This window comes from Strix aluco, chromosome 3, assembly GCF_031877795.1.
Source record: "Strix aluco isolate bStrAlu1 chromosome 3, bStrAlu1.hap1, whole genome shotgun sequence".
Taxonomy (NCBI): domain Eukaryota; kingdom Metazoa; phylum Chordata; class Aves; order Strigiformes; family Strigidae; genus Strix; species Strix aluco.
Genome location: NC_133933.1, coordinates 97,130,092 through 97,154,493, shown reverse-complemented (window position 1 = coordinate 97,154,493; position 24,402 = coordinate 97,130,092). Strand labels below are relative to the sequence as shown.

Genomic DNA, 24,402 nt, shown 5'->3' with positions numbered 1-24,402 from the left:
CTGTCAGGTAAGGGACGAAAGTAGAAAACAGTCTTCTAGATTGAAACGGGCATTGAAAGAAACGGTTGAAAAATAAATAGAATCTTGTCACTGCCTTCATAAAACAATTTTCACTCTGTAGATCAAACAAATGTCATTTTTTAATATATAAAGTTTCTCCATTACAAATCACATGAATTAGCATGAGAGGAAGGAGAGCAGCCTCATCATTTGTAGCTGGATTGTGAACTGTGTAGGCCATTTGCAGTAACTCCTAGCTCAAACTGGAAGACTGTGTACATGTAGAAGTGAGGTGTGCTTTCAGCATATTCCTCCCTATTACAAAGCCATGGTACTGACTTCCAGAGCTACATTGTATATACATGGAAAGCAAGGGCTGGAGCTGCATGTAGAAGCATCAGCAGCGTAGTGTCCTTGAGCCAGATTGCATGTAGCTAAAACAAGCTGTTCTCTGTCTTCCCGATAAAAAAGCAGCAGACTCGATTACATTGTTCTAGGGGCATGATTTCGTTTCCAGAGCCATTAGACAGATTGTACTTGTAAACGCCATTTAATAATTGCATCTGGTACTTTTTCCCATGCATATCTTAGAAATCTGTAAGTTGAAAACACCAGCAGTCATGAGTGGAAACCAGTTACTTTTTCTCAGACAAAAGCACTGTGGTAAAACTGTCAAGCAGTAAGCTTAAAAAAGGTGAAACCCCTATATTTTTCACATGATGTATTATGAGATTTCAAAAAGGGATTGGTAAAATTTGTGAGGCTACATCATCATTAAACAGGTTGATTTAAATTCAACCGCTGATGCAGGAAATGTCTGAATTGGTAATTACATCAAGTAAGGAGGATATGTCCTTACTCTGTTCACTGTGCTCCCAACCATCTACCACTGGCCACTGTTAAAAGTACAGCACACGGCTAGATGAATCATTACTCCAGTCCCACAGGATAGTTATGATCCTGTAAGACTATGGATATATACACTTCATGGATATAGAAGAGAACTTGCTGCAGCTGAATTCACTAGCACAACTCTTGGTTTTATTTTCTTATTTAAATGGGTTAACAGTTTTATCCTTTATCACAGTAAAGGGATTTAACACAATGATTTATGCATTTGTCATGAACCATATGCATTTTCATGAGCCATGAGTTGCCAAAGTATGCAGATGATTGATCAGAGGTTTATGGAACCTCTGAACAATTCAAAAGCGTTCATTACGGTTTTGTGCCAGAGAAGTTACAGACATAACCAGCTGCTTGTCAGGCAAAGTGCAAATGGTTTTCATCTTACTAGACTATAACAGGTTGCACTTTCTAATTGTTAAAAATGTATATAATTTTTAAGGGAAGGAAGATTTTCTGCTTCATATGTGTTTACCAAAATGCTGAAAAATAACACAAGCTTTGAATTCTGAAACTTAAGAGGTAGGGCAGAGTATTTATTTGTATAGGGCATATAGTGTTTGTATTTTGCAGATGTTGTGGTGTAACCCCAGCTGGCAACTAAACACCACACAGCCACTCACTCCCTCCTTCTCTCCTGGTAGGATGGGGGAGAGAGTCAGAAGGGTGAAAAAAAAAAGTGAGAAAACCCGTGGATTGAGATAAAGACAGTTTAATAGATAAAGAAAAAGCCATGTGCAAGGAATTAATTTGTTACTTCCCATCAGCAGGCAGGTGTTCAGCCATCTCCAGAAAAGCAGAGCTCCATCACTCATAACGGTTACCTGGGAAGACAAACACCATCACTCTGAACATCCCCCCTCTCCTCCTTCCTCCTCCAGCTTTATGTGCTGAGCATGACATCATATGCTATGGAATATCCCTTTGGTCATTTGGGATCAGCTGTCCCGGCTGTGTCCCCTCCCAACTTCTTGCACACCCCCAGCCCACTTGCTGGTGGGGTGGTGTGAGAAGCAGAAAAGGCCTTGACTCTGTGTAAGCACTGCTCAGCAATAACAAAAACATCCCTGTATTATCAACACTGATTTCAGCACAAATCCAAAACATAGCCTCATACCAGATACTGTGAAGAAAATAACTCTATCCCAGCACAGCAGATTTCAAAGTTTAAAAAAAATGCTGTATTATACAAGTTATAAAGCAGACACATTTTTAGGTAGAACTTATCTACTTAAGTAGTCATTTATCTTAAAATGGAGTCTAAAAAGTATGCCCCTCTTTAATTAAACACTGCTACCCCTACCATCAAGATGCAGGCTCTCAAACCATGGAAATAAAGTTAGTTTTAAAATTTTGGTGTGTGGTTGAAGTAGAGAGGTGCAGTTACTCTATACTTAAGATCCTACAGGTACAATTGGTAGCTTCTGCCGAATATTTTAATGTCTGATTGAAGTTCTTCAATGTGGTTACCAGTATCTTTGTAAAAACTACATCCTGTAACTGAGCACTGAGGCACAACATAGTTTTTCATCTTATCCCACCACTCAGGTTTTAAAGGTCTGATACATTTTATACAGTGGGATTTTTTTGCATCTGTTTCATTATGGTATGTGTAGCTCTGTTCAATTTTATGAAAATAATATATTCTCCCTGTATGACTTCTGTCTTTACATTTGTTTTTAAAAATGATTGAAGATTCCACACCCGAGGAAGTCCTCTTTATTGGAAAGGCGTTCATGGCTGGGGATGAGAGGGTGTAAATTGTGATAGCTATGTTTTGAAAATAGGTTCAAAATGTTTTTGGTGGGATGTAGGTATTTATTAGCTTCAGTAGTTCACAGTACAGTGGTTATGTCATTTGAGCTCAGTGTTCCAGGAGACAATAACATACACTGAATTTCAGTTCCAGAGGTGTTCTGTATTCAACTCAGTACATATGCAGTACTTCATGTTAGTATTTAATCCCTTAGACTTAGAAGTCCAAGTTCTGCACTTGTGACAGGTAATTAAGTGGGACCTAGTACGTGTTAGTGAAACAAAATACATCTCTGCCTTTACAGTAATAGGATACATTTTCCCTTGTAGCCCCTGCTTTCCTCTTGAAAGTTTGAGGAACTCCTTTTCCTCAAGTCCTGTTTTCTTTTCTGAGATACTGGACTCTAGAGCAGTGTACATACTTTTCTTTTTATATTCCCCTCCCTCTTTTATTTCCCTCTTTTGAGGAGTGATTTTTCTTCATGCTTTACAAGACTGTTAGAAGATATCTTGGGAGGACAAATGAACTTCATGACCTAGGAGGTTGCTTCTGGTCCTCTTTAGCATTGCTCTGTGGATCCTTAGGTTACTTTATTTTCCTCCAGTTAAACTATTATTATAGAAATGGTGTAATTGGACCTTCTTTCTGATGGATATATATATATATATCTGAAAGGTGTTCAACCTTTTACATATAGAAAGAGGCAAGAAGGAAAATGTGAATTGTCCAACATCAATCACTTTAAAAATTGCCACAAATGACATTTGTTTCTGTTAGAACATTTTTCATTTTCTTAAATGAAAAAAATCAAATGTATTTTAATGTTTCGTTTCTCTGTTTACTGTAATTGCTAACATAGTGTTGTCAGTCTTCATTCTGAACATAATTTAAATGCAAGATTTGGAAATGGTATCTTTGTACTTACACAATTACTGATTTTGTGTGTATTTCCCCTCTAGCTTTTGGAACAAATTGATTATTCTACTGATTGCCCAAATTGTGGGCGGGCAAATGAAAATCAGACCAAATGCCGACATTGTGAAAGTGCATCTCTAAAGGATTTGCAAAGAGTCTCCAGACAAACTGTGACATTAAATGAATCTGTGGGGCCTTTATCACGCTCTTCAATACATCAGAATTCAACAGGGCAAAAATCTTCAGGTACAGGGTTCAACACAAAGAAGTTTTATAGTTCTACTGTTGGGAAGGGTCCGACAGATATTCTACTGAGTAATGAAGTTGTAGGACATTCCATGTTAAGACAGAATGGAAAAGTTGGTCTTATAACTGGGACAAAAAATCCTAAAATTACAGGAAGCTTAAGACAGAGGAGTTCAAGACCATCTGAACTAAATGATCCAAGTAAGTGCCTTTTTATGAATATAGCCATAAACTGGAAACCCAAAATACTGTGTAATGAAGGAATTCTCCTTGCAGGTTTATGTTACTGATTTTGCATGAAGTTTTTTTGTGGATGTGTTCTTGGGGAAGAGGGACAGACCTTTTTATAATTTCCTTTTCATATACTGAGGTACTCTCTGAGAAAGATGAACATTGGGGAAAACAAAAATTATTTCATGAATCTTTTTTTAGTGATTTTTTTTTTAAAGACTTATACTTTATAATTTTGTAAAAAACATTATTAGCAGAATTCCATCATTCATTTTCCCAAAGGGAAAGACAGTCTTTGATTTTTATTTTATATTTTCTCCCTCTTTCCTTTTGAGCTATGCATTTAAGTTTCATAATTTATAAAATACTAATTTTTTGTGCTTTCTCTGTGTAAACTCAATTTATAAGCAGGAAGGAACTGGAATTTGGGAAATTATGTTTCTAATTCCATGCTTAGTTTACTGGACCATGTTGTCTTACTGATTTGAACTACTTAAATCATAATTTCTCGTGACAGTTTTTCTTAAATTGTATTATTCACTGTCAGTTCTTTGTCGAATCATAGAATGGTTTGGGTTGGAAGGGCCCTTAAAGATCATCTAGTTCCAACCCCCCTGCCATGGGCAGGGACACCTTCCACTAGATCAGGTTGCTCAAAGCCCCGTCCAACCTGGCCTTGAACACTTCCCAGGGAGGGGGCATCTACCACTTCTCTGGGCAACCTGTTGTCTCACCACCCTCACAGTAAGAATTCTTGATTGAACCAAGAAATGTATGGCTTCACTTCTGTGTCTAGAGGTAGATTAATGATACCCATATTGTATAGTTATTTGTGAGAAATAAAAAGTGAAGGAGAGAGTGCCTGTGAGCAGATTCCAAATAAACATTAATAAAAGCATAATATAATGATAAATGTGAACTTTTTTTTGGCACTGCAGGACAATTACATATATTTATTTTCAAGCAATAGCTTAAAAGTAATTTCTGTTACATAGAAATGTAGTGGTTGAGAATTTAATATTTTCTGTTTAGTTGTTTTGTCTAGTGATGATGATGAGGAGGAGGATAGTGGCAGCACTAGGAGAATGGAAAGCATTTCACCTCGTCCTGCAGATTCAGCCCGCTCCTCCCCAGCTCCTTCTACAGGAAAGGTGGAAGCAGCATTAAAGGAAAACAGTTGTGGAATAGAACAGAGAATAGGTAGTATAACAACAGATACAGAAATTGCAGTCACACTACCAAGAAAAGCAAGAATGAAAGATCAGGTACTATTTAATGCTTTGTTTAAAGAAAACAAAAATCAAATCATAAATGGAAAATGTAAAGGCTTGTTTTGCATTGTCAGAAGATGGCTATATTTGATTGCTTTTCTTATTTAGCAGCTCATCAAGTAGTATCTCTGCTTACATAATACTGGAAACGTAAGAAAATGTGTTCATTATATTTTTGCAAGCGTTCATAATGATTTGAATTACGCTTTTAACATAGATGCTTCTGTGTTGAATGTATACTCTTTGAGACTGGGCAGGGTTTCTCTATGAAACTGAAGGGCCTCTTTAGTTTGTGGAAGAATGTCAGTACCAGCTGTTGCCTGGTAAGACTTTGAACGTACTAAGTTAAACATGAAAACAGGACACTGGAAACAATAGTAGCCCTTTTAAATTAAAATACTTTGACAACTGTCCCAATTAATAGCACTTATTTTAAGGATTTCATGGTGGGGCTTTGTTTTTTTGTTGAGTACCACTGCAAGAATTGGATAAACAAAGACAAAAAACGCACCATGAACAGATTCCTTAAGTGCTGTCAAAGGGGACGGATTTCACAATATGTTAAAAACCACTTCAATAGTGAGCCATTAAGAAGAATAAATTCCCTGTGGCAACTGGCATTTAATTAATAGTGCTGATTAAAACCATCCTTGGGTCACCTGTCCAGTTTCACTATTGTGAGTTTACTTCAACAAGAGTATCTGATCAGATTTCAACCCACAGTTTCAAATACTTTGTGTTTTCTGAGTTAGAACGCTGAAGTAATGATGCCAAAACATTCGTCCTATGTTGAGATTCAGAAGCCAATATTCTAGTGCTGTAATTATGGATGTTTATAATGTGGTGTATAATTAGTCACCACTATCAGTATAAAGCTGTGAACCTTTAGCCTACAAGAAAGCTGTGGGGCTAAAACCTTGAACGATAAATAGTTTTGAATTTCAGTTATTCTGGCATTATGTGCTGGATTAATTGAAAGTGTTGCCTTGTGAAGGCACTGGTGTCTAAGACTTCTGAAACTCTCCCAAATGTTTTCTTTTGTGTATCCATATGTTCCTGTTGACTAGTCTTTAAAAACCAGTTGTAACATTGGAAATTAATGGCATATTTTAGGCAAATGTAGAATAGAGTCTGCTTTTGAAAACAAAGGAAACTTTTTTTAAAATGAAATTTAACACAAAATTTGCACTGATTCAAGGAAACTACCAAGAATTGCAGGTATCACCGTGTTCTTGTCAGATATGATAGAAGAAGCTTTTGTTCACTTGTTTTTCTTTCCAGATATTAATTTTTTACTGAAAAGGCTGCTTACATATAGCACCGCTTTAATGTTTACTGTTTTACTGTTTGTCTGTGATTTGAGTTTTGAGCTTTTAACAGTATTCAGCTAGTCCAGCAGACAAAAATGAAAAGCTGTCTTCAGTAAGAGTCCTGGGAAAATATTTTAATTACAGAGATTTAGAATCTCTGCCTTTTCCACTGTATTTAAATGAAGCATCCAAATGTATATTTTGAATTATGGCCAAAATAGTCTAGTGATTAGGGTCTTCAAAATAATTGTAGACATTTAGTCTTAATAGAAATATTGAATCCCTTAAAATGTTTTTTGTGGGCGTTTAATTGTATTTTGTAACCCAAAACAATGTTTATTAATGAACAGCTATATGAAGGAATATAAATACCAAAGAAAAGACTAGTGTACAGAAAATGGTTCAACAAAGTAGAGCAATATAAGCAATACAACAAATAAATATATTTAATCTGATGGTTATCAGCCAGCTTTCTTTCATTTTAATAGGTTTTTGTAAGATTGTCCTGTTGGTAGACAGGTGACTTCATTGAGATTACAGCTTCAGTCAGTAGCTAGACACTTCCTTGAACTGGAGCCAAACTCTACGTGGCCTTCTCTCACTATTTAGTCTCAGACCCTGGAACCTGTCCTAAAAAAATGTTAATAATTTTGTAGAGTTGCTTTAAGGAATTTTGATTGGGTTTATTTATATTTCTTGAAGATTCTACTCCTGCTAATGTGATGCACTGTACTTCAGTAATTACTCAGCATTTTCAGTCACCAAAAGCTTGGACTAATAAAAACTGAAAGAAAAAACCAACATACATTGTGGTGCTTTTACAGCATTAGTGGTTTTATATAAATAAATAAAATATATGAAAAATAACTTTGTTTTGCCAAGCTGTACAGTATTTCAAAATTACAAAAACTAGATTTGTTTTAGCAATTTTAGAAGCATTATTTGTGATTTAGAAATGTTAATAAACTGTCTACAAGTGTTAGCTTACAGGATTTTTTTTTAATCTGGCAATAATAACATCTTCAGGTGTTCCAAAAAGTCCTTTAGGAAATTTCTACCTTCTGTATATGGTTGAGGTGGATGCTATAGTAAGTAATCCTGATGACCAACAGAAAAGTAGCTGAAGATTAGTCACTAGTTTTTAACAAGCTTGTTTTAGTAATAAATCTTAGTGAGACATTCTGAAACCTTGAAAATTGCTTTTCAGTTTGGGAACATTGTGTCTAACACTCCAATAAAACGTCGTAAAGTTATTTCTCAAGAGATTGTAACTGAGGCTGTACCTCTAAATTATCAAAACTCCTGTGAAAGTGTCATTCTGAACTGTCGAAGTATACGAATAGGAACACTACGAAGAATGGTAGTGGAACCTGTGATTGTAAGTAAACTTGTTATTTGACAAATATCCTTTCAGTTTTTGATGGGCATTGTTATTTTCATACTTGAACAACATACTGTTCCACAGACAAAGGCAAAATATTAAGTTTGTCTCTAGTTTCAGAGGCTGTGATTCCCAAAGAATCCTAAAGTACTATTACATAATAACGCATATGATCTAGTTCTGGTGTTTTAATAAAACATTGTGCCTGCAAAAGCCTTGAAAACCCTGTTTGCTTGGTTGGAGAGAGCTTATGGATAGCAGAGAGGTATTAACGTCTTCTTTCCACCTCCCTGCAAAACACTATTGCTTGGTTTGCTTACATACTGATACTGATAGATGACATTCTCTTTTGAAGATTTTTTTTCTCCCTATAATTTGTGGTATTTTTCAGAGTATTTTAAACCTTCTTGAAAATGGAGTACTTAGGAGAGATCTTAAGTTTCAACAATCAATATGAGACACTGAATAGTAAAGAATATAATTGCTTCCTTGAGTTGTGCTAAAACGTACACTTTGTTTTTTAAAAAAAATAAACATTTAACATTTTTATTTTAAAATTTTCATTACTTAAGTACTTAGTCAATTGAAATATGTTTGCTAACAGTTAAAAGGTATTAAGTCGGTTTTGGTTTGGAGAAGATGTGAAATCTTACTCTTGTGTTGTTTTCCACAGTTTTGCCTGGATTATATTAAAATACGCCTAGAAAGTCAAGAAGGTGAGTACATCTTTCATTTTATGTTAGTACTCAATATATATAATTTGAACGAAGTACCTTTGTCAAGGGTATTAACAAGTGAATCATAATGAAATGTTGATTCTGGTTTTGTTATGTAAGTAATAAATTATACTGGATGCCAGTAGTCAAATAAGAGTTTAAAAAAACCTGAGAGTATAAATTTGACCTGAACTGCCTGGTGAATAAAAACCAAAATGATTTTGTATTATCCTCGCCTTCTACTGACAGAAAGAAAGTTCACAGATAGCAGGAATTAGCAATTTGTGGTGTGCATGCAGCTGGGTCATTAGTTCTTCCTCTTCATTCTAGTTGAAGAGCTGTAGATACTCTGGTGATGATTGGCAAAGGTTGTCTTGAAAATGATTAACAAAAACAAAAGGCAAACAAAAGGGTTTATTAGTTCTTTTATTTCAGATGCATAAGTAGACAGTAAAAACTATACAGGTGTCTTAGACCTTTCCTGTCTATATCTTCCTTGAAAATTTTTTCTTCTCTAGCCTGTAATTTGTATATTTCATGTTGCTGAAAGAAATAACAGTGACCTAGTTTAGGAAGTGGTGAGCTTACAACTATTGCTCTATTTCCTTTGTTTTCTTTTGTAGGGTTTTGCTTTGGGCCTGAAAAGTAGCTTTGCTTCCTTTGGCTAATCTTAGGGTTCCGTGAAGATGTAGTCCTACTGAATTTTGCCTTTTCTTACTTGTAAAAGAGAGCTGTTGTATTTTGTCATTATTATATACAAAAAGGTATCTCACAACCTGTAAAGATAAGTGTAGCCTTTGCTCAGTCAAGTATTTAAGTTTTTGTTGCATCTAAAATACAGATGCATAGAAACTACCGGTTTTCATGCAATAAATGTATTATAAAAAAACCACTAAAAAGCTTAGTAAAATTTGTAGACAACGTCTATCAATTTTTAGTCAAAACAGCTACATGGTGAAATTAGTTCCATGGGACTTGATCCCTCAATAGCATAAAAATGGCGACTCACTAAATGCTGTATTTATTGGAACATTTAGCACGTCTCCATTTCATTTTTTTGAGTTTTGCATCTGGAGGAAGATGGGTGTATTCCCAGCTAGCTCCATTTCTGTTAACTTCATAATCATAGCATGAGTTGTTTTAATACAAGTGATGGTCTTGAAATAAAAATGACACCTAATATATTTTTTTTTCTTTAGATTGATTACAAGTCATGCTTTTTCAGGGAAAGGCAAATGCTTTGAACAGCTGTAGAAACAGCAGTACTGTCCTACCTTGACCTTGTTTTTGCGTGTATATGTCAAGTTCTCAAAATTATCTCCACATCCCTTGTCAGTTTTCTGCAACTCCCAACTGGTGTTTCAAGAACACAGCTTTCTGTTTCCAACACGTAAACAACTATTGACAATGCCTTTAATGGATAAGTCTGTCTTATGTCAATGTTACAGGAAGTACTGTTCACAGGTTAAGGCATTTATGGTGAAATGTATTATAAGATGCCAGTCTTAATGCAAAAAGGATGAATATATTTTAAATTTTCATCTGAAGAGCAGATAGTCTTCCTCCCACATGAAATTCAGTATGCTTCATCTCAGTGCAAACACAGTTACAAGGATTTAGAGTTTCCTTTAAACACCAGCTAGCTCATGTTTTGGCAAGGACCTTCTATCTAGACACCATTAGAAGGACCTGTATGCCTCACTTAAATGGGTTGAATCTGGTTTTAAGTTGAGATTGATGTTACTACAGTCTGCCTCTGAAAGTGGGAAGTTAGGTAAAATGAATTAAGCAAAGTGTTTTCATTTAGGAAGGAGAAAACTGAACTATTACTATAGAGGCTAACGTATTATAGCCTAGCCTTGTAAAGCTACTTCATTGTTTGTTTTAAACAGAAAGGAGAGAAGACTCTAGGAGTCATGTATAAATCTTAATTTAGTTACTACCTTCCTTTTTTCCTGTGTAAGTCCCTAGGGAGATAAAGGAGATTCAGTACAAAAGGAGATTAACTAGTTAGATCCATGTAGCATATTTCTGCCACTCTTCCTGTTGAGATGGCAAACTACTGTTCTGAGCAGTAAATGCTGCCCAGTCGGCTTGAAGGAAGCATGTTGTTGCTGCAGCCTGACTCAGAGCTGGGCTGCTTCTTCCTCAGCTAGTGGGATGGGGGTGCTGGAGGTTCAGAAAGAAAGGAGAGCTGCTCTGCTCCACAGAAGCTGTGGTGGCCACCACTTCCAGTCAGCAGCTAGTGGATGCTTTGCTTTGGGTAAGTGCCCTGTCTTCACAAGCAGCAGACTCTTTCTGGCAGGCACAGGGGTGTGAATTCAGTTGCTAGCAAGAGGGGAGGATGTAGAGAGTGACTGCTAAATTGACTGCTCTCAATGCCAAGAGAAGGATGTCAGGGGGCTGGAGAAGGGAGGCACTCCCTCCATGAACAATAAGACTCACTGATACTACTAAGGTAGAAAGTAACAGTATGTCTGTTTTGTTTTGTTTTGTTTTGTTTTTTAAATTATTCACCATATGGTTTTCTGCTATTATATTCAGGGTGATGCAAATTAAACTCTTTAGGTGGTAACTGTTTTACTAATTTTTACTCACTGTCTGTCTGGTCGTGAAATACTTACTAGAATTTAACTCAAGGAAAGCCTTAGTCTTCTCAGGAATTTCCTGCAGTGTCTCCTTCCTTTTACAGGGAAAGAAGGAGGAGAGAGGCTTCTTGCATTGATTTTTATTTATTAGAAGGACTTTATGTTGACTCCATATCTCCTTCTATCCTGTCTATGTGTTGTCCCCTATGTAAGGGGATATAGTTTCTGTGGTGGAGGCTGCCATCAAGCACGTGTGGAAGCTGTCACTAACTAAAGCTTTAAGTGACTACCATTAACCATTTTGCTGATCTAGAAACAATTACTGGCATTGAATTTCTGGGTCTTTTCACCAGATTTGAAGAACTTTGACTTTACACATTTTTCCTTCCATTTTTATAGTTCAGCAAAACCGGTAAAATACTCAACATTGGTATCAGCAGCATCAGATATAGTGTTAAAAATTTGCCATGTTGTTGACATTTCTCTTTGGTAGTAAATTGAGAGCAGTACCTTATTTCCCTCAGGCAATCAGGTCATTTCTCTGCATGTGTTTGTTCTCCTTTTCATTTTAAAGTTATTTTTCATAAGGGAGCTTGATCAAAGATAAAGCTACAAAGAAAGCTTTACAAACCTTTTGTAAAATGTGTCATAGCAGTACTTGGAAATTTAAACCACTGGAAATGGCATTTTTGCTGTGGAATAGAAACTGGATTAAAGTTGGTGAGAAGAAAACAGTTTGTTTCTGATTACTTTCCTGACAGATGACAGTGGAGTTCAGTTCATCTTTTAAGATATCAACAGGCATCACTTCCTGGATATGTGTTAATTTCAAACTTTAAAAAACTTTTAAAAACGTTAATAAGCACATACTGATTTCTTGTTAAAGACAAGGGGGAAATTGTAAAGGAAACCTTCATACTTTTACTATAATTTAATATAGTGTCATTATTTTCTCCTAGAAACAGAAAGCGATATCCGAGAGATTAACCTGAAAACTTCAGAACTTACCAAATGTGAATGGTGTAGTGTCCGAAAATTACCAGTAGTTTTCCTACAAACAGTACCCTCAACCTGTAGTAGCCTGAGAGACCAACTGAAAATGAGTAAAGATAATGTCTGGTACGAATGTAAAGGAGACAGTAAGTAAAATAATTTTAGTCTACTATTCACTTTAAATTGTGTTTTAATGTTTTAGGTCATGACTGAGTGCAGTAAAGACTAAAACTGGCACCACTGGCTGGGGCAGGTGTAGTGTTTTTCCAGACACTATCATGTTCCCAGGTTGATGAGGCATACAGCTTGGCAAAAATGTAGTCTTCTGTTTGTCCAGACACATGCTAGTTACAACATTTAGTCAGTTTAGTATAAATTTTGTCACTCATATTTGTACTGAATGAAAGCAAGTTGGTTTGTTTAGCTTTTGTATATGGACGTTTACATTTATATGACAGCTTTTGGTATACTTCTGCTTTCTGTGCTGTTCTGCTTACAGGCCTTAGTTTCAATACAAACTGTTGTCTGAGTTGTCTTGGGTTTTTTTCCTGTATGCTTGTAGTGATGTTGTGATGTAGACAAATACCTGCTTGGAAAACAAGTGGATTGTCTTCATGTGTCTTAATTTTAAGTTTAATTTCAACGTAGTTTTCTTCAAGGGTCTAGCATCTTAATATGCACACTGGTTTTTAAATTAGCATAGAGCCCTCTTCCCCTTAAATAGACCTTTCTTTAGGTTAAATTTTGTGGTTATTTATACTTGTACTCAGCTTCATAGATGCATGATACATTCAAATGGAGGAAGAATGCTTTCAACAATCTCAGAATTGTGTGCTTCCAATGTGTCATACTGTTGTAATAACCTCATCCACCTCCTATAAAAAGTGTGAGCTGTAAGGAGTTTTCTAATTAGAAAAGTAATTGCAGAGCGTGAGGGGGATCTAGAGACAATCCTGGGAGCAGGCATTAGATCCCAGGTGAACACAGGTGTTCACAGGTGAAAAAAGGAAAAGCTTCCTGAGATGTCCAGGTAAGAAGTGCTTCCCTTTCCATGTGTCCAGGCTTTCTCTCCCCAGCTTTTCCCTCTGAAGCTGTGGCGCTGAGCTAGTTTTGCACCCAACTGCTTTATTGTACTTGATACTTAAGAGTACTTTGCATTAACACAGTTGCTATTTGCTTTGTGAGCAATGAAATTACTTTTAAGCCCATAGCTGTGTAAGCAATTATGTGTAGATGCTTAGTTCCCAAAACAGGAACACCCAAAATCCAGCTAGACACCTAAATTCTGTGTGTGGAATTGGAAAACATGCTGCTGAAGAGTTATTTTTCACAACAGTTAGCATGCCAAGTTAAGAATAACCAGAAGGTAATGTGTGTGTCTGAAACTCTTCTCTTACAGAAACACAGGTCTGTGCAGCTCTGAGTTAGCCAGCTACATGAGACTGAGATTTGCAGCCTGAATCCTATTCCTGTGTCTGACTGCCTAAATAATTGCTCTTAGTGCAACTTCCTGCTTTTTATTTTTCAGAAGATGTGAGCGGGTGTTATTTATACAATAGCTGATTGATCCTACTCCCGTTCTCCAATTTTGGTAAAGGTGTAGGCTGACTTGTTGAAGCTAAGCTGCTGTACCAAAAGAAATGCAAGATTTATTAGGGCTATCAAGAGTAAATGTGAGAGAGCACCTGACAGTGTTCTGTTTGCAGAATGTTCACTGAGGACAGAGAGGTTTTGTTTTGTTTGTTACAGGACCTGAAGGCAGGGCTTTGCTCTTCTAGGTGGTGAGATCCCTTTACCTGTGTAAGGAGATGAAAGTTTTGATTACTGTGACATTTTAAATTCCTTTCCTTATTCACATGCATACTTTTTAGAAATGAAAACTAGTTGCCAGTGGATTGGAGATCCTTTAGAGATTTCAGTTTCTATGGTAACAGAAATCTGATCAGAGAAGAATAACTGTTTCTTTTGTGAAATTGCCATTACAGGTTTTTGTACTTACATACCCAACGACACGTGACTAGAATCAGTAAGAGTAGTTTTGTTTGAACTTTGTGCTTCTAATATGTGATACACAGTTTGTATCCACTTTTTAAAAAAGCATCATGCTTATTTTCCCATTTAAGTCTGGAAACAGTTGTCTCAAAAATGTACTTTTTTTTCCCCCTCAGTATTCTATTCAGTTTCGTTTCTAAGCAGTGGTTTTAAGTTTTGCATCCTGCTTGCTAGCTACCCCAAGTTCAAGTATTATTGTTTTCAACCTGTCACTGTTTCTGAGAATCTCTATTGTCTGAAAGAGTTGACATGTAGATGTCAGTGCTGTATATCCATGCAGGAGTGATTCTTATAGAATGTTTTAGTTAAAAGGAGGGTCATCTCTGGGCTTATATACTGTAGTGACTTTCATACGTAAAATTTTCAAAAAGCAATAATGTTTTATAGTGTAGCCTTCTGGGATCAGGACAGACCATGAATCTACCTGAATCATGGGGTCTCATATACTGTTTCTTGTTTAATTCAGTATATGTTGTCTTAGTTCTTTCTTTTTTTTTAAATTTTCCTTACCCTTTTACAATCACGTCTATTTGAAAGTAGGAGAAAACCAAGCTGAAATCTTTTCAAATAAAATACTGTGTAGATGTTGAAGGGGTTAAGTAGATGAAAGCCATTTTTATAACAAACATTGAGACCACAAAAGCCCCATACAGTTCCCCTTTTCTAATAAATTTCCACAGATGAATATATCTTCACTGATTTTTGAGAGAGCTGCTCTAGACTTCTTAGTGTTGACTTGAGAGAAATTAGGGCATGGTGTTTCCCTGTATAGAGAGGAAATTACACTGAATTCTGGAAATGTATTGAAACAATAGGATAGAAACCATAATAAGAAAAAGAGAAGGTATTGATTACATAGTCTTACTGTCAGTACGCAGAGAAGCTGTTATTTCAAAATATGTTTCGGCTTTGCGTTCAATATCTTTTAAAAATTTATCAGCTGTAATAACATTTCTAGATGAGGGCAGAAATTGAATGCACTCTTTTTCCGAATGTAGGTAGATGGGTTTTGTAGTTAATCCTTCAGTCTGTCTGCATACAGGTATATTACTGCTTGTATGTATTGTCAGCGGTGTGTACGTGTGTTGGCCTGTGATTCTTTGAAATCTGTTTATAATTGCTACATACTTTGTTTCTAAATGAATATTTTTATCTCTGCTTTTTTATAGGTCAAGAAGAACAATACATCATTTTGATTTTTGAAACTGGTCTTGATCCTCATGCAAACTCAATATTTGAAAAAATAATTACTGACATTGGTATTAGAAATAATATTTCTGACTTCTTTGTGAAAATTTCTTTTGAAGAAGCTAATGGCAGGCTTGTTGCATTTACTAAGTGCTTGGAAGACAATTCCAAAGGAAGTCCATCTCACAGAGAAAACAAAATAAAAAATGTAATTATGTTTTGTTTTAGAACAAAGTCATTATATTATTTGGGTTACAAATACACTGAAGATACTGTGCTAGTCACTAGACCAAAAAAAAAAAAATCCCAACGACTTCTGCTGGCTTTTATCTGAGGATTCCTAGACTGGTCCATGGTGGGTTATAACACTATGGGAAATAGTGCATTCACAATACTTTTTAGTGTGTTCAGTTTGATCATAAGGTTGCACAATGGTCCACAAGTAATGTTGTCGTTTAAAAATTATTAAGGGACAAGAAATTTGTAGTATAACTAGACAGCATAATTGTTTCCAAATTAATCTATTGGTAAAATTATATTATTTCAAACCAGAAATTAAGTTGCAGTGTTGTAGTTAAATTTGATTAATGATTTCTTTAACCAAAACTACCTCTTAAAGAATTTGAAAGTTTTGTGGCTCTGTAAGAAATGAGTACAGACCTAAGTGTAATAAATTAACTAGGAAAGGTAAAAAAACAACTTGAAGTCCTTCTCAAGAGCAATGGATATTACACTGCTGCACTTCACAAAGCTTTATTACCTTTTTGGTAAATTTGAGCGCAGTATGCAAATTAATACTGACTTTATTCTTGTAAGGTTGCTTCTGAGACCAAAATGCAGCAGCGAAATAAACAGTTACCGTATTTTGATGATGATGAAGAAATTGGAGAACCACATACAGTATTTATTGGTCCTATAGAAAAGTAAGATACTTATCTTTGCCCTCTAACAATTTTCTGAGTGTTTTTGACATTTCATATTTATTATTGAACGTATTTTTCTTTTCAGGTTGATAGTTTATCCACCTCCTCCAGCTAAAGGTGGTATTTCTGTGACCAATGAAGACCTCCATTGTCTAAATGAAGGAGAATTTTTAAATGATGTTATTATTGATTTTTATTTAAAGTAAGTTTTATTTCAAATCAGTTTTCAGTCATCTTCTACTCTGAAACTTGAAAAGTTCTAGCATTAAAAATTCATAGGTCAGTTGATAATTCTTGGTCTCCCAACTATGTATAGCTCTAATTTTAAAAGTTGTTTTGTATTTTTGCAAGAAATTTTGGTTCCATTCCTATCCAGCTTGACAGTGACATTGTCCTCACTTGGAGAAAAGGTTCTTTAAAATTTATTGGCATTTAAAGGGAAATTTTAACTGCAATGAAAAAAAAAAGGCATTTTTAAGTTCAGTTGTTCTTTTCAGAGTATTTGTGTTCCCTGGAATTTAATTTGTTTTGATTAACATAACAAATAAACTAATTTTTTGGTGTCACTGGTGCTACTGATGTTAGGAACATATTAAATTATTATATGCTGCTGTGTTTATGCTACATATAAGGTGCATGTGTATAATTTTCAGGCTATTAAAATATTTTAGAGGTGAATAGAAAATTAGTGCATCACTCTGGGAGTGTTTGGAGATTTCGTGGCTCAGTTACAAAATACGTGTATTTCCTAGGTAAGTCATATGTAACAAACTAATTGAAAAACTTTTTTGCTGCCATAATATAGAAGTAAATACAACAGCAGCAGAACAACTTGTTGATTGAGCAGAGTGCTTAATACCTTGAAATACTGACACAGGTATTGCATTAATGAGTTTCTGTGGTTAGTTAGAGGCTGGAACTATTCAGAGGGGTGGTAGCACTGTTGGCAGTCCTTTTTACTCTGCTGATAAATACTTCCATGAATTTTTCTTTTTTTTTTTTTTTTTTTTTTTTTTTACCAGGTATTTGGTACTTGAAAAACTGAAAAAAGAAGATGCTGATAGAATACATGTGTTCAGTTCATTCTTCTATAAACGCCTTAATCAAAGAGAAAGAAGAAATATTCATGAAACTTCAAACCTTTCGTAAGTCTCTTGATAAGTTAGTTTTACGAAGACCTAAGTACACTGAAGACTAGAAGAACAGATGTTTCACAGGGATAAAATCCTTACAGACAATATTATGATACCCGCAGAACTCTAGAAAGCATCCAGACCTATAACAAACGTAGAATATGGCTTGAAAATCTTAAGAAGCTGTTAAGGTCAAAATATCTCGAAGTGCAGTCTTTCCATTAAAATAAGCCACAGTACAAATCATGTGTTGGTTTCTTCTTGCAGAATACAACAAAGACGACATGGGCGAGTAAAAACATGGACGCGGCATGTTGACATTTTTGAGAAAGATTTCATTTTTGTTCCCCTTAATGAAGCGTAAGTAAACATACCTTTTTATTGCGTTTACATGGTAAAGCCTTAAGCTTCATAATTCTAAAATTGAAAGTTTTGTGTGAATTGGAAGTTGAAAAATAAGAGAATAAATGTCTTTTTCCAGGTGATAAAAACAAAATAGTAATGTAAGATCTGTAAGTGCACTGCTGTAGTATAAGAAGTATTGGACAATATAAAGACTGAGCAAAAATGAACTCTTCTGAGTACTTCTTTCTAGGTTTTACTGGGTTCTCTGGAGTTCTTCCTTCTAAGCCTTTGATGTTGATAACTTTTGGATTTACCTTTTTCAGTCCTTACTTTTTCTTCTAATGAGATCTCTTTGCTATAGATGAGATCATCCTTTAGTTGCAGTAAACCTATATCAGAAGAAAATGTAATTGAAAATCTCTGCTGCCCTGTATTGGGAGTTTTATTCTTTTTCTTTATATCCTTTTGTCCTGATACCTTTCTTGGGTCCTGAAGCAGACTGTTAATACTCAAATGGTTGTTAAGGACTTTTAATGATGCTTGCTTTCCTTAAGATCAGAGCAAGTTGTCACCAACACAGTTTTACATTTCGCAAAAAGAATCTAACACATCCTTAAGCCAAATTAATTAGGTAAGTTAAACTACTGCATTTTAAAAATATACAATAAAAGCATAAATAAAGTAAGGGCAGAGAGACAGGAGAATTGTAACTGACTTATCATAGGCATACCTAACTGACCTTTTGAAAAGTCAAAGAATAGGTGGGTTTTTTTTTTTTAATTGAAAGCTCTTCAGAGAAATCTCTCTAGGTACTGTGCCATTGTGCATTGGGAGGAGGCTTTCTGAATCTTCTTTTCCCACCTCCTCCCCAGCTGAATTCTGAGGCTAACTGTGGAGAGGCAGTTATGAGGTAATTGACCATAGATGTGTCTTTGTTTTAGAGTAGTAAGTAAATCCCTGAGAAAGCTGTTCACAAGCACTGACTTCAGAATCTGAGATGCTATGACTTCTGTACAGCCATGGAAAGACAGCCGGTCTGTAGGTGATGAAAGTGACTTCTGTAAGAGATTGCTCCTGTCCACTGCAGACTTCATCCTTGCCATCGCTCTCCCCTGAAGTTTTAAGTGCCAAAACATTGAAGTGTCTGTCACTGAAATTTTAGTTGCCTTGGAGCTTGTTACATAGTTTACTTTTCACCATCCTCTCTTGTGTCATCACACATCCACATTGGTTATGCACAGGAGGAATGAGACTTACCATGCTACAAATATCAGGCAGTGTGACTTAGAAGTCACCTGAAAGTGAAAAGAAATAGTTCTGTGGTTTAACAAGAATTAGTTATAGTGCAGGTAACTTAGCACATAGTAGTTTTCACTGTCTTGTTCATTCACTGTTAAGCAACTAAAGCAATGTCTGTCTACCTTAGCAAGTAGTGCAGCTCAGTAGGAGTGAATTTGGAGAACAAACCAGTTTGTACGGAGGGCATGATCATGTATGTGTGGGGGATTTTACTTTGGACTAGCTTGGTCTCATGGACTCATCCAGTAGTGATGATTAGAGCATGAAAAGTCTATTTTTGGTGTACATCTTTTATCTGGAAATGATCGTGTTCACCCTTTCTGGAACTGTCCTTCACTGTGATCTGAAACTTGGTAAGTGGTGATAGTAAGACATTTGTTTGCAAAAGTGGCTTCCTGACTTGTACAGTAAGAACATCTCAGAGCAGAAAAAAACAAGTATCCAGGAAGATGAGAAAGTGCTGGTTTGGCGCAGGGAGTGGGTTTGGGTTTTATTGTTGGTTTTGACCTGCTTTCTGACAAAGCATAAATTAGATCTTCCATATTTCTTCTTTTAATTTATTGTTATTAGATGCTAGTATTTTTCTTGGATGTACCTTGCTATTCTGTCTCACTTCTAACATGTCACTTCCCCCATCTCCCAAAACCTAGCATTAGGTTTTGAGGAACAAAAAGCTAAACTTTTTGGGGGGAGATGCTAACATATTTAGGAAAGAGTCAGTGGCTTGACTATGAAGTACTCCCATTATGATAAGTTATTGGTATTGCAGGACAGAGAGGAGGCTGGGGAGCTACCTGGGGAAGAACACAAAAACTGGTGACTATGAAGGCTTCTAGGCCTCCATCCCTGTAGCAGAGTTGTCACTTCCTAAGTGTCTCCTCCTTCCTTATATTGCCATGACGCAGAAGAATAGCAGGTTTTACCAGGTTACTATATATTTGACTGCTCTTTTCTATATATTCTTGTGTTTCAAAATGGATCAAGAGCAGAGAACTGGAGTAGTCTTAACTTTTTTCAGTCAAAAAGTGTCTTGAGGTTTTGCTGGTTACGTTATTTGAATTATCTCTGTTACTTTGATAGGCAGCTCTTTATGTTGAATTGAAATTCAAGTCCTGTTTTATTTTCATTAACTTCACTATAGTACCACTTCGAGTGCTTCTTACCTTCTCTGATATAGAACCAGAAAGTTTTATTTTTAGAACTAAGCATACTACTGACGAAAGAGGTAATAAGTATCAGTGCTGATTTTTGTTTCTTAATGGCAAAATACTAACCTGAAGGATTTCTGATCTGGTTAGCAAATACAGTATAGATCCTCTTTGTGGAAGTTACAGCCTCAGGTAGCATTCTGTAGCTGTGTATATAATGTATTATGAAATGTATAGCCCCTGGACTTTGTCTGTTAATAGGACTGTGAGACCTCGTTTTGTGTCAAATACATTTTTATATATTTGTGGTGTTGATTTGTATATTAGTCGGATTCTTAATCTGCAGTGAGTCTTTCAGATGTGGAAGTCTTATGATGAAGGCTGAGGGCTGCAACCTGATGTCTGTGCTAAGCTGCAGCTTTTTCCGAAGCTCCCTTGTGTGACTTCTTTTTTGTTGTGTAATTTCCCCAAATTTCCCCATGCTCCTGTTCCTAACTTACAAAATGAGGACTATCATGCTTTTATGTTGACAAGAATGGAGGTGTTTAGATGCTGTATGTTCAGTAGAATGTAACTTCCAACTGCTTTGTGTTTAGCTGTCTAGTGTTTTGTGTTTGTTTTTTTTTTTTGTAATCGGGGCATTGCCTCATAACTTCAAGGAATTATTGAAAATGCTAGGAGCACAGAGAATCAGTGGTGGTGAGGGAGAGCCAGGTAATGCCTGTGGTGAATAGAAAGCAAAGTACATGCCATTCTGTGTGGTTTTTGGAGAACCTGGTTTTCAGAATTTTTTCAACATGCCTTTGCCTGGACATCTGCATGTGCAACCTAATATAGTGTAGTAAGGCCTTCATCACCCACTTCTCTTCCATCCGTTTATTCCTTGTCTTCATAGATTATGATCGTAGAATTCACACGTAGACTCCCAGTGTTTGCAACTTGATGCATTGCAGCACTGCAGGTATTGTTCAGGAATTTGCCACGCTGGTTATTAGTCTGTGTAAACAGAACTTTCCCAATGTGATGCACTAGTGGATCAAGGGTATGGAAGAATTTCTTTGGTTCCAGTGAAAGATCTGCAATCATTACTATTTATAAAAGGTCTCAAACCTTAATCTGTGGCAAAATTAGTCTGGTTGAGAACCAATCTCAAAGTTTCTTTTGCTTCTTTGTGTCTTGAATTAAGTAGTATGTGAAACAAGTTATTCTAGGATGTGAGAAAACTTGAGAGCTTCTCTGGCATTACAGGAATGCTGCTAGTGGTTGCTTCTGATAATGCTTCTCCTATACTGCCTAAAATGATGCTTTTTTTCTTTTAGGACACAGCTATTTATTCTGGCATCTGGTTTGAGAGTACATTCTGGAAGTGATTGCTTTGGAGTTGCTGGACTTCATTGTCTACTTCCAGAAATTCTTTCCAGACTCTCCCATAACCACTAGTTTAGGGAATAAGGGCTCATCATCTAACAAACTGTCAAACTGCAGTAACTGGAGGTGGGCAGGATGAATCTAGGGGAGAATTAACATGGCTGATTTAACCATGACTGCATCAGTGTCATTTGGCAGTACAGTCCTTTTTGTTCCTGTCTCCAATGGAAATAAGTTGTTGTTTTAAAACTTACAATCTCTTTTCTTTTTAGATCCAAGTTAATTTGCTAGTCTATTTACATAATTGATACATAAAACCTATATTAATAGAGCACACACAAATTCCAGGGTTTGGCAATACTTAATATGTTCATTTACTAGGTGTGGTGAATCAGTCAAGACAAAATGCCTCCATACTTCATATGCTGCTTTCAAAGGCCACTTACTGTAACTGCCATTGAGTTTTGATGGAATTTAGGCTTCATAATCATTAATTAATTTTTTAATATGTCAGTTAGACATGAATTTCTAACTACTACTTTTTCTTTTTTCTAAAACACATTGAAATGTGGCTTCACTTGCATAATACATAGCTAGGTTCTGGTTTTGCTACTTGCTCAAGGGAATCAGAGAACCTTCAGAAAATTTCTAAGTAAGGTCAGTTGATACTTGCAATCCCTCAATCCCTGAATTTGCTGCTGCTCCATTTCTGATGGAGTGGCAAGTCAGTGAAGTCCAAAGAGGCAAGGAGATAAGGAGGAAACTGGGGCAAAACTTATCTCCTATCTTATTTTATGTTGGGGGATATAACTCGTTTTGATCCTGAAAGGGTTGGAATGTCAGTTCTGTGAAGGATAAGGAGGACAACAGAGTCGTGGTGATGGCATTGCAAACACTTTTTCTCCTTTTTTTTAATTCACTGCTGACAAGATTTCTTTAAAAATGTGAAGTGTCATATACAGTAGGAAGATCTCATAGGTGGAAGAATACAGGCAACTCAGCTATACCATTAGATCTGACTACTTGTATTGCTAGTGCAATGAGTAGTTTCTAGCTAGTTTCTAGTTCTAGTACTAGAACTAGATGTAGTTTCTAGTTCTAGTACTAGAACTAGATGTAGTTTCTAGTTCTAGTACTAGATTTAGACGTAGTTTCTAAACTAGAACTGAGAAGTACTAGAAGTACTTCTAGTCTAGAACTAAGAAGCAATTTCTGAACTAAACTACTAAAATTAGTTTCTAGTTCTAGTACTGGAAAAATTTATATAGCCATAAAACATGAACTACAATCACTAATTCATGCAGTGATAAACAAAATGTTAAAAAGAAAGAAGTTTAAATTCAAAGGGAAAAAATTATAAAGTATGAGCAAATTGAAGCAAATATTTAGACAGCACCTGTTTCCAACTACCTGCATCTTATTAATAAATTTGTTGGTGAATGCTTGCATGGAATCATCTTACCTTTAGAGAAGACTCTGAAGGCTTGAGTAAAACCTGCTCAGAGGAGTGAACAGCTGTTACAATTTATCTTTTATAACTATGGGGGACAGGATTAGGTTTTCTTAGCGTGTGTGTGCACATGCAGTGTTTTGCTTGTTTTTTACCAACTTCAGGTTTAACTGTGAGCATTAATGTAATTCTATTTTAAAGTATTTTTTCCTTTGCAGTGCCCACTGGTTTTTGGCTGTCATCTGTTTTCCTGGTTTAGAAAAACCCAAGTATGAACCAAATCCCCACTATCATGAAAATGCTCCAGCACAGATAAAATCTTCCTCTTCGGATGGAGAGAGCAACACACCATCTCCTTTGTCAAATGAGTTAGATGCACAAAACTCGCCTTCCAAGTCTACAGCAAAGAAGACGTTGACCAAAAAGTATAATACAGCTTTAATTGATCCAAACGCTGAAACCGAGGACAGTGAGTCTTCATGTTGTATAAGAAGTCCTTGTAGGGGAAAAAGTTCTTTCAAAAAACTAAATCAAATAGACAGTGATGTGGAAGAACCTAACACTGTGGAATCAGCATGCCATAAACTAGACCACAGGACTCCGGATGAAAACGGTATACAGGGTGAATTCACGACTGCTAGCCAATCTATGGGTATGTAATTGTAAAATTATGCACATTTTAATGAAAAATTTGGAGATTTCACATCTGTTTCTACTTTTGCAATTGTGTAAACTTCATACTTTGAAAGTTTAGCATGTGGCTGAAGTTTGAGTGCTTTCAATGTAAGCAGTTTAAAGCCATTGTGTATAAAATGTTTTTGGGGCAGTTGACATAACTCTCATGGCAAAGGACTGGAGATAAAACACTGTCTTCCTAAATCAGATTAATTTTTTCAGTTGTGAGACCCTTTTTCACACAAAATCATTTTGTAGATATCACTTTGCATTACTTAAGACTGTAATCGTTAAGGAAAGAATAGTAGTTGACCATGGATCTTCATAATGTATGTGCATGGGAGAACTGAATTAAGATTGTGTGAGCAGCCTTAATTCCAGTGTCCTCTATATTTTGAGGTTTTGCTTCAACACTAAGTTCTTGAATATCCTGCTAGAAGGTATGTAAAAAGACTAAGAAGAAAATAATTTAAAAAAAAAAAATCTCTCATGAGATCTGCATCATATT

General features: G+C 35.9%; 1 protein-coding gene across 3 annotated transcripts in view; it reads left to right on the top strand.

The window, feature by feature from the left end:
- SENP6 (SUMO specific peptidase 6) overlaps positions 1 to 24,402 on the top strand; it is an 82,935-nt gene that overhangs the window by 47,211 nt on the left and 11,322 nt on the right. For all 3 annotated transcript variants that reach the window (XM_074819734.1, XM_074819732.1, XM_074819735.1), the window contains 11 exons: positions 3,622 to 4,024; positions 5,087 to 5,319; positions 7,843 to 8,013; positions 8,690 to 8,732; positions 12,280 to 12,459; positions 15,535 to 15,761; positions 16,370 to 16,476; positions 16,562 to 16,678; positions 17,499 to 17,621; positions 17,877 to 17,969; positions 23,438 to 23,871. In XM_074819734.1, coding sequence (XP_074675835.1) covers positions 3,622 to 4,024; positions 5,087 to 5,319; positions 7,843 to 8,013; positions 8,690 to 8,732; positions 12,280 to 12,459; positions 15,535 to 15,761; positions 16,370 to 16,476; positions 16,562 to 16,678; positions 17,499 to 17,621; positions 17,877 to 17,969; positions 23,438 to 23,871 — 2,131 coding nt within the window. The remainder of the gene's footprint in view (positions 1 to 3,621; positions 4,025 to 5,086; positions 5,320 to 7,842; positions 8,014 to 8,689; positions 8,733 to 12,279; positions 12,460 to 15,534; positions 15,762 to 16,369; positions 16,477 to 16,561; positions 16,679 to 17,498; positions 17,622 to 17,876; positions 17,970 to 23,437; positions 23,872 to 24,402) is intronic.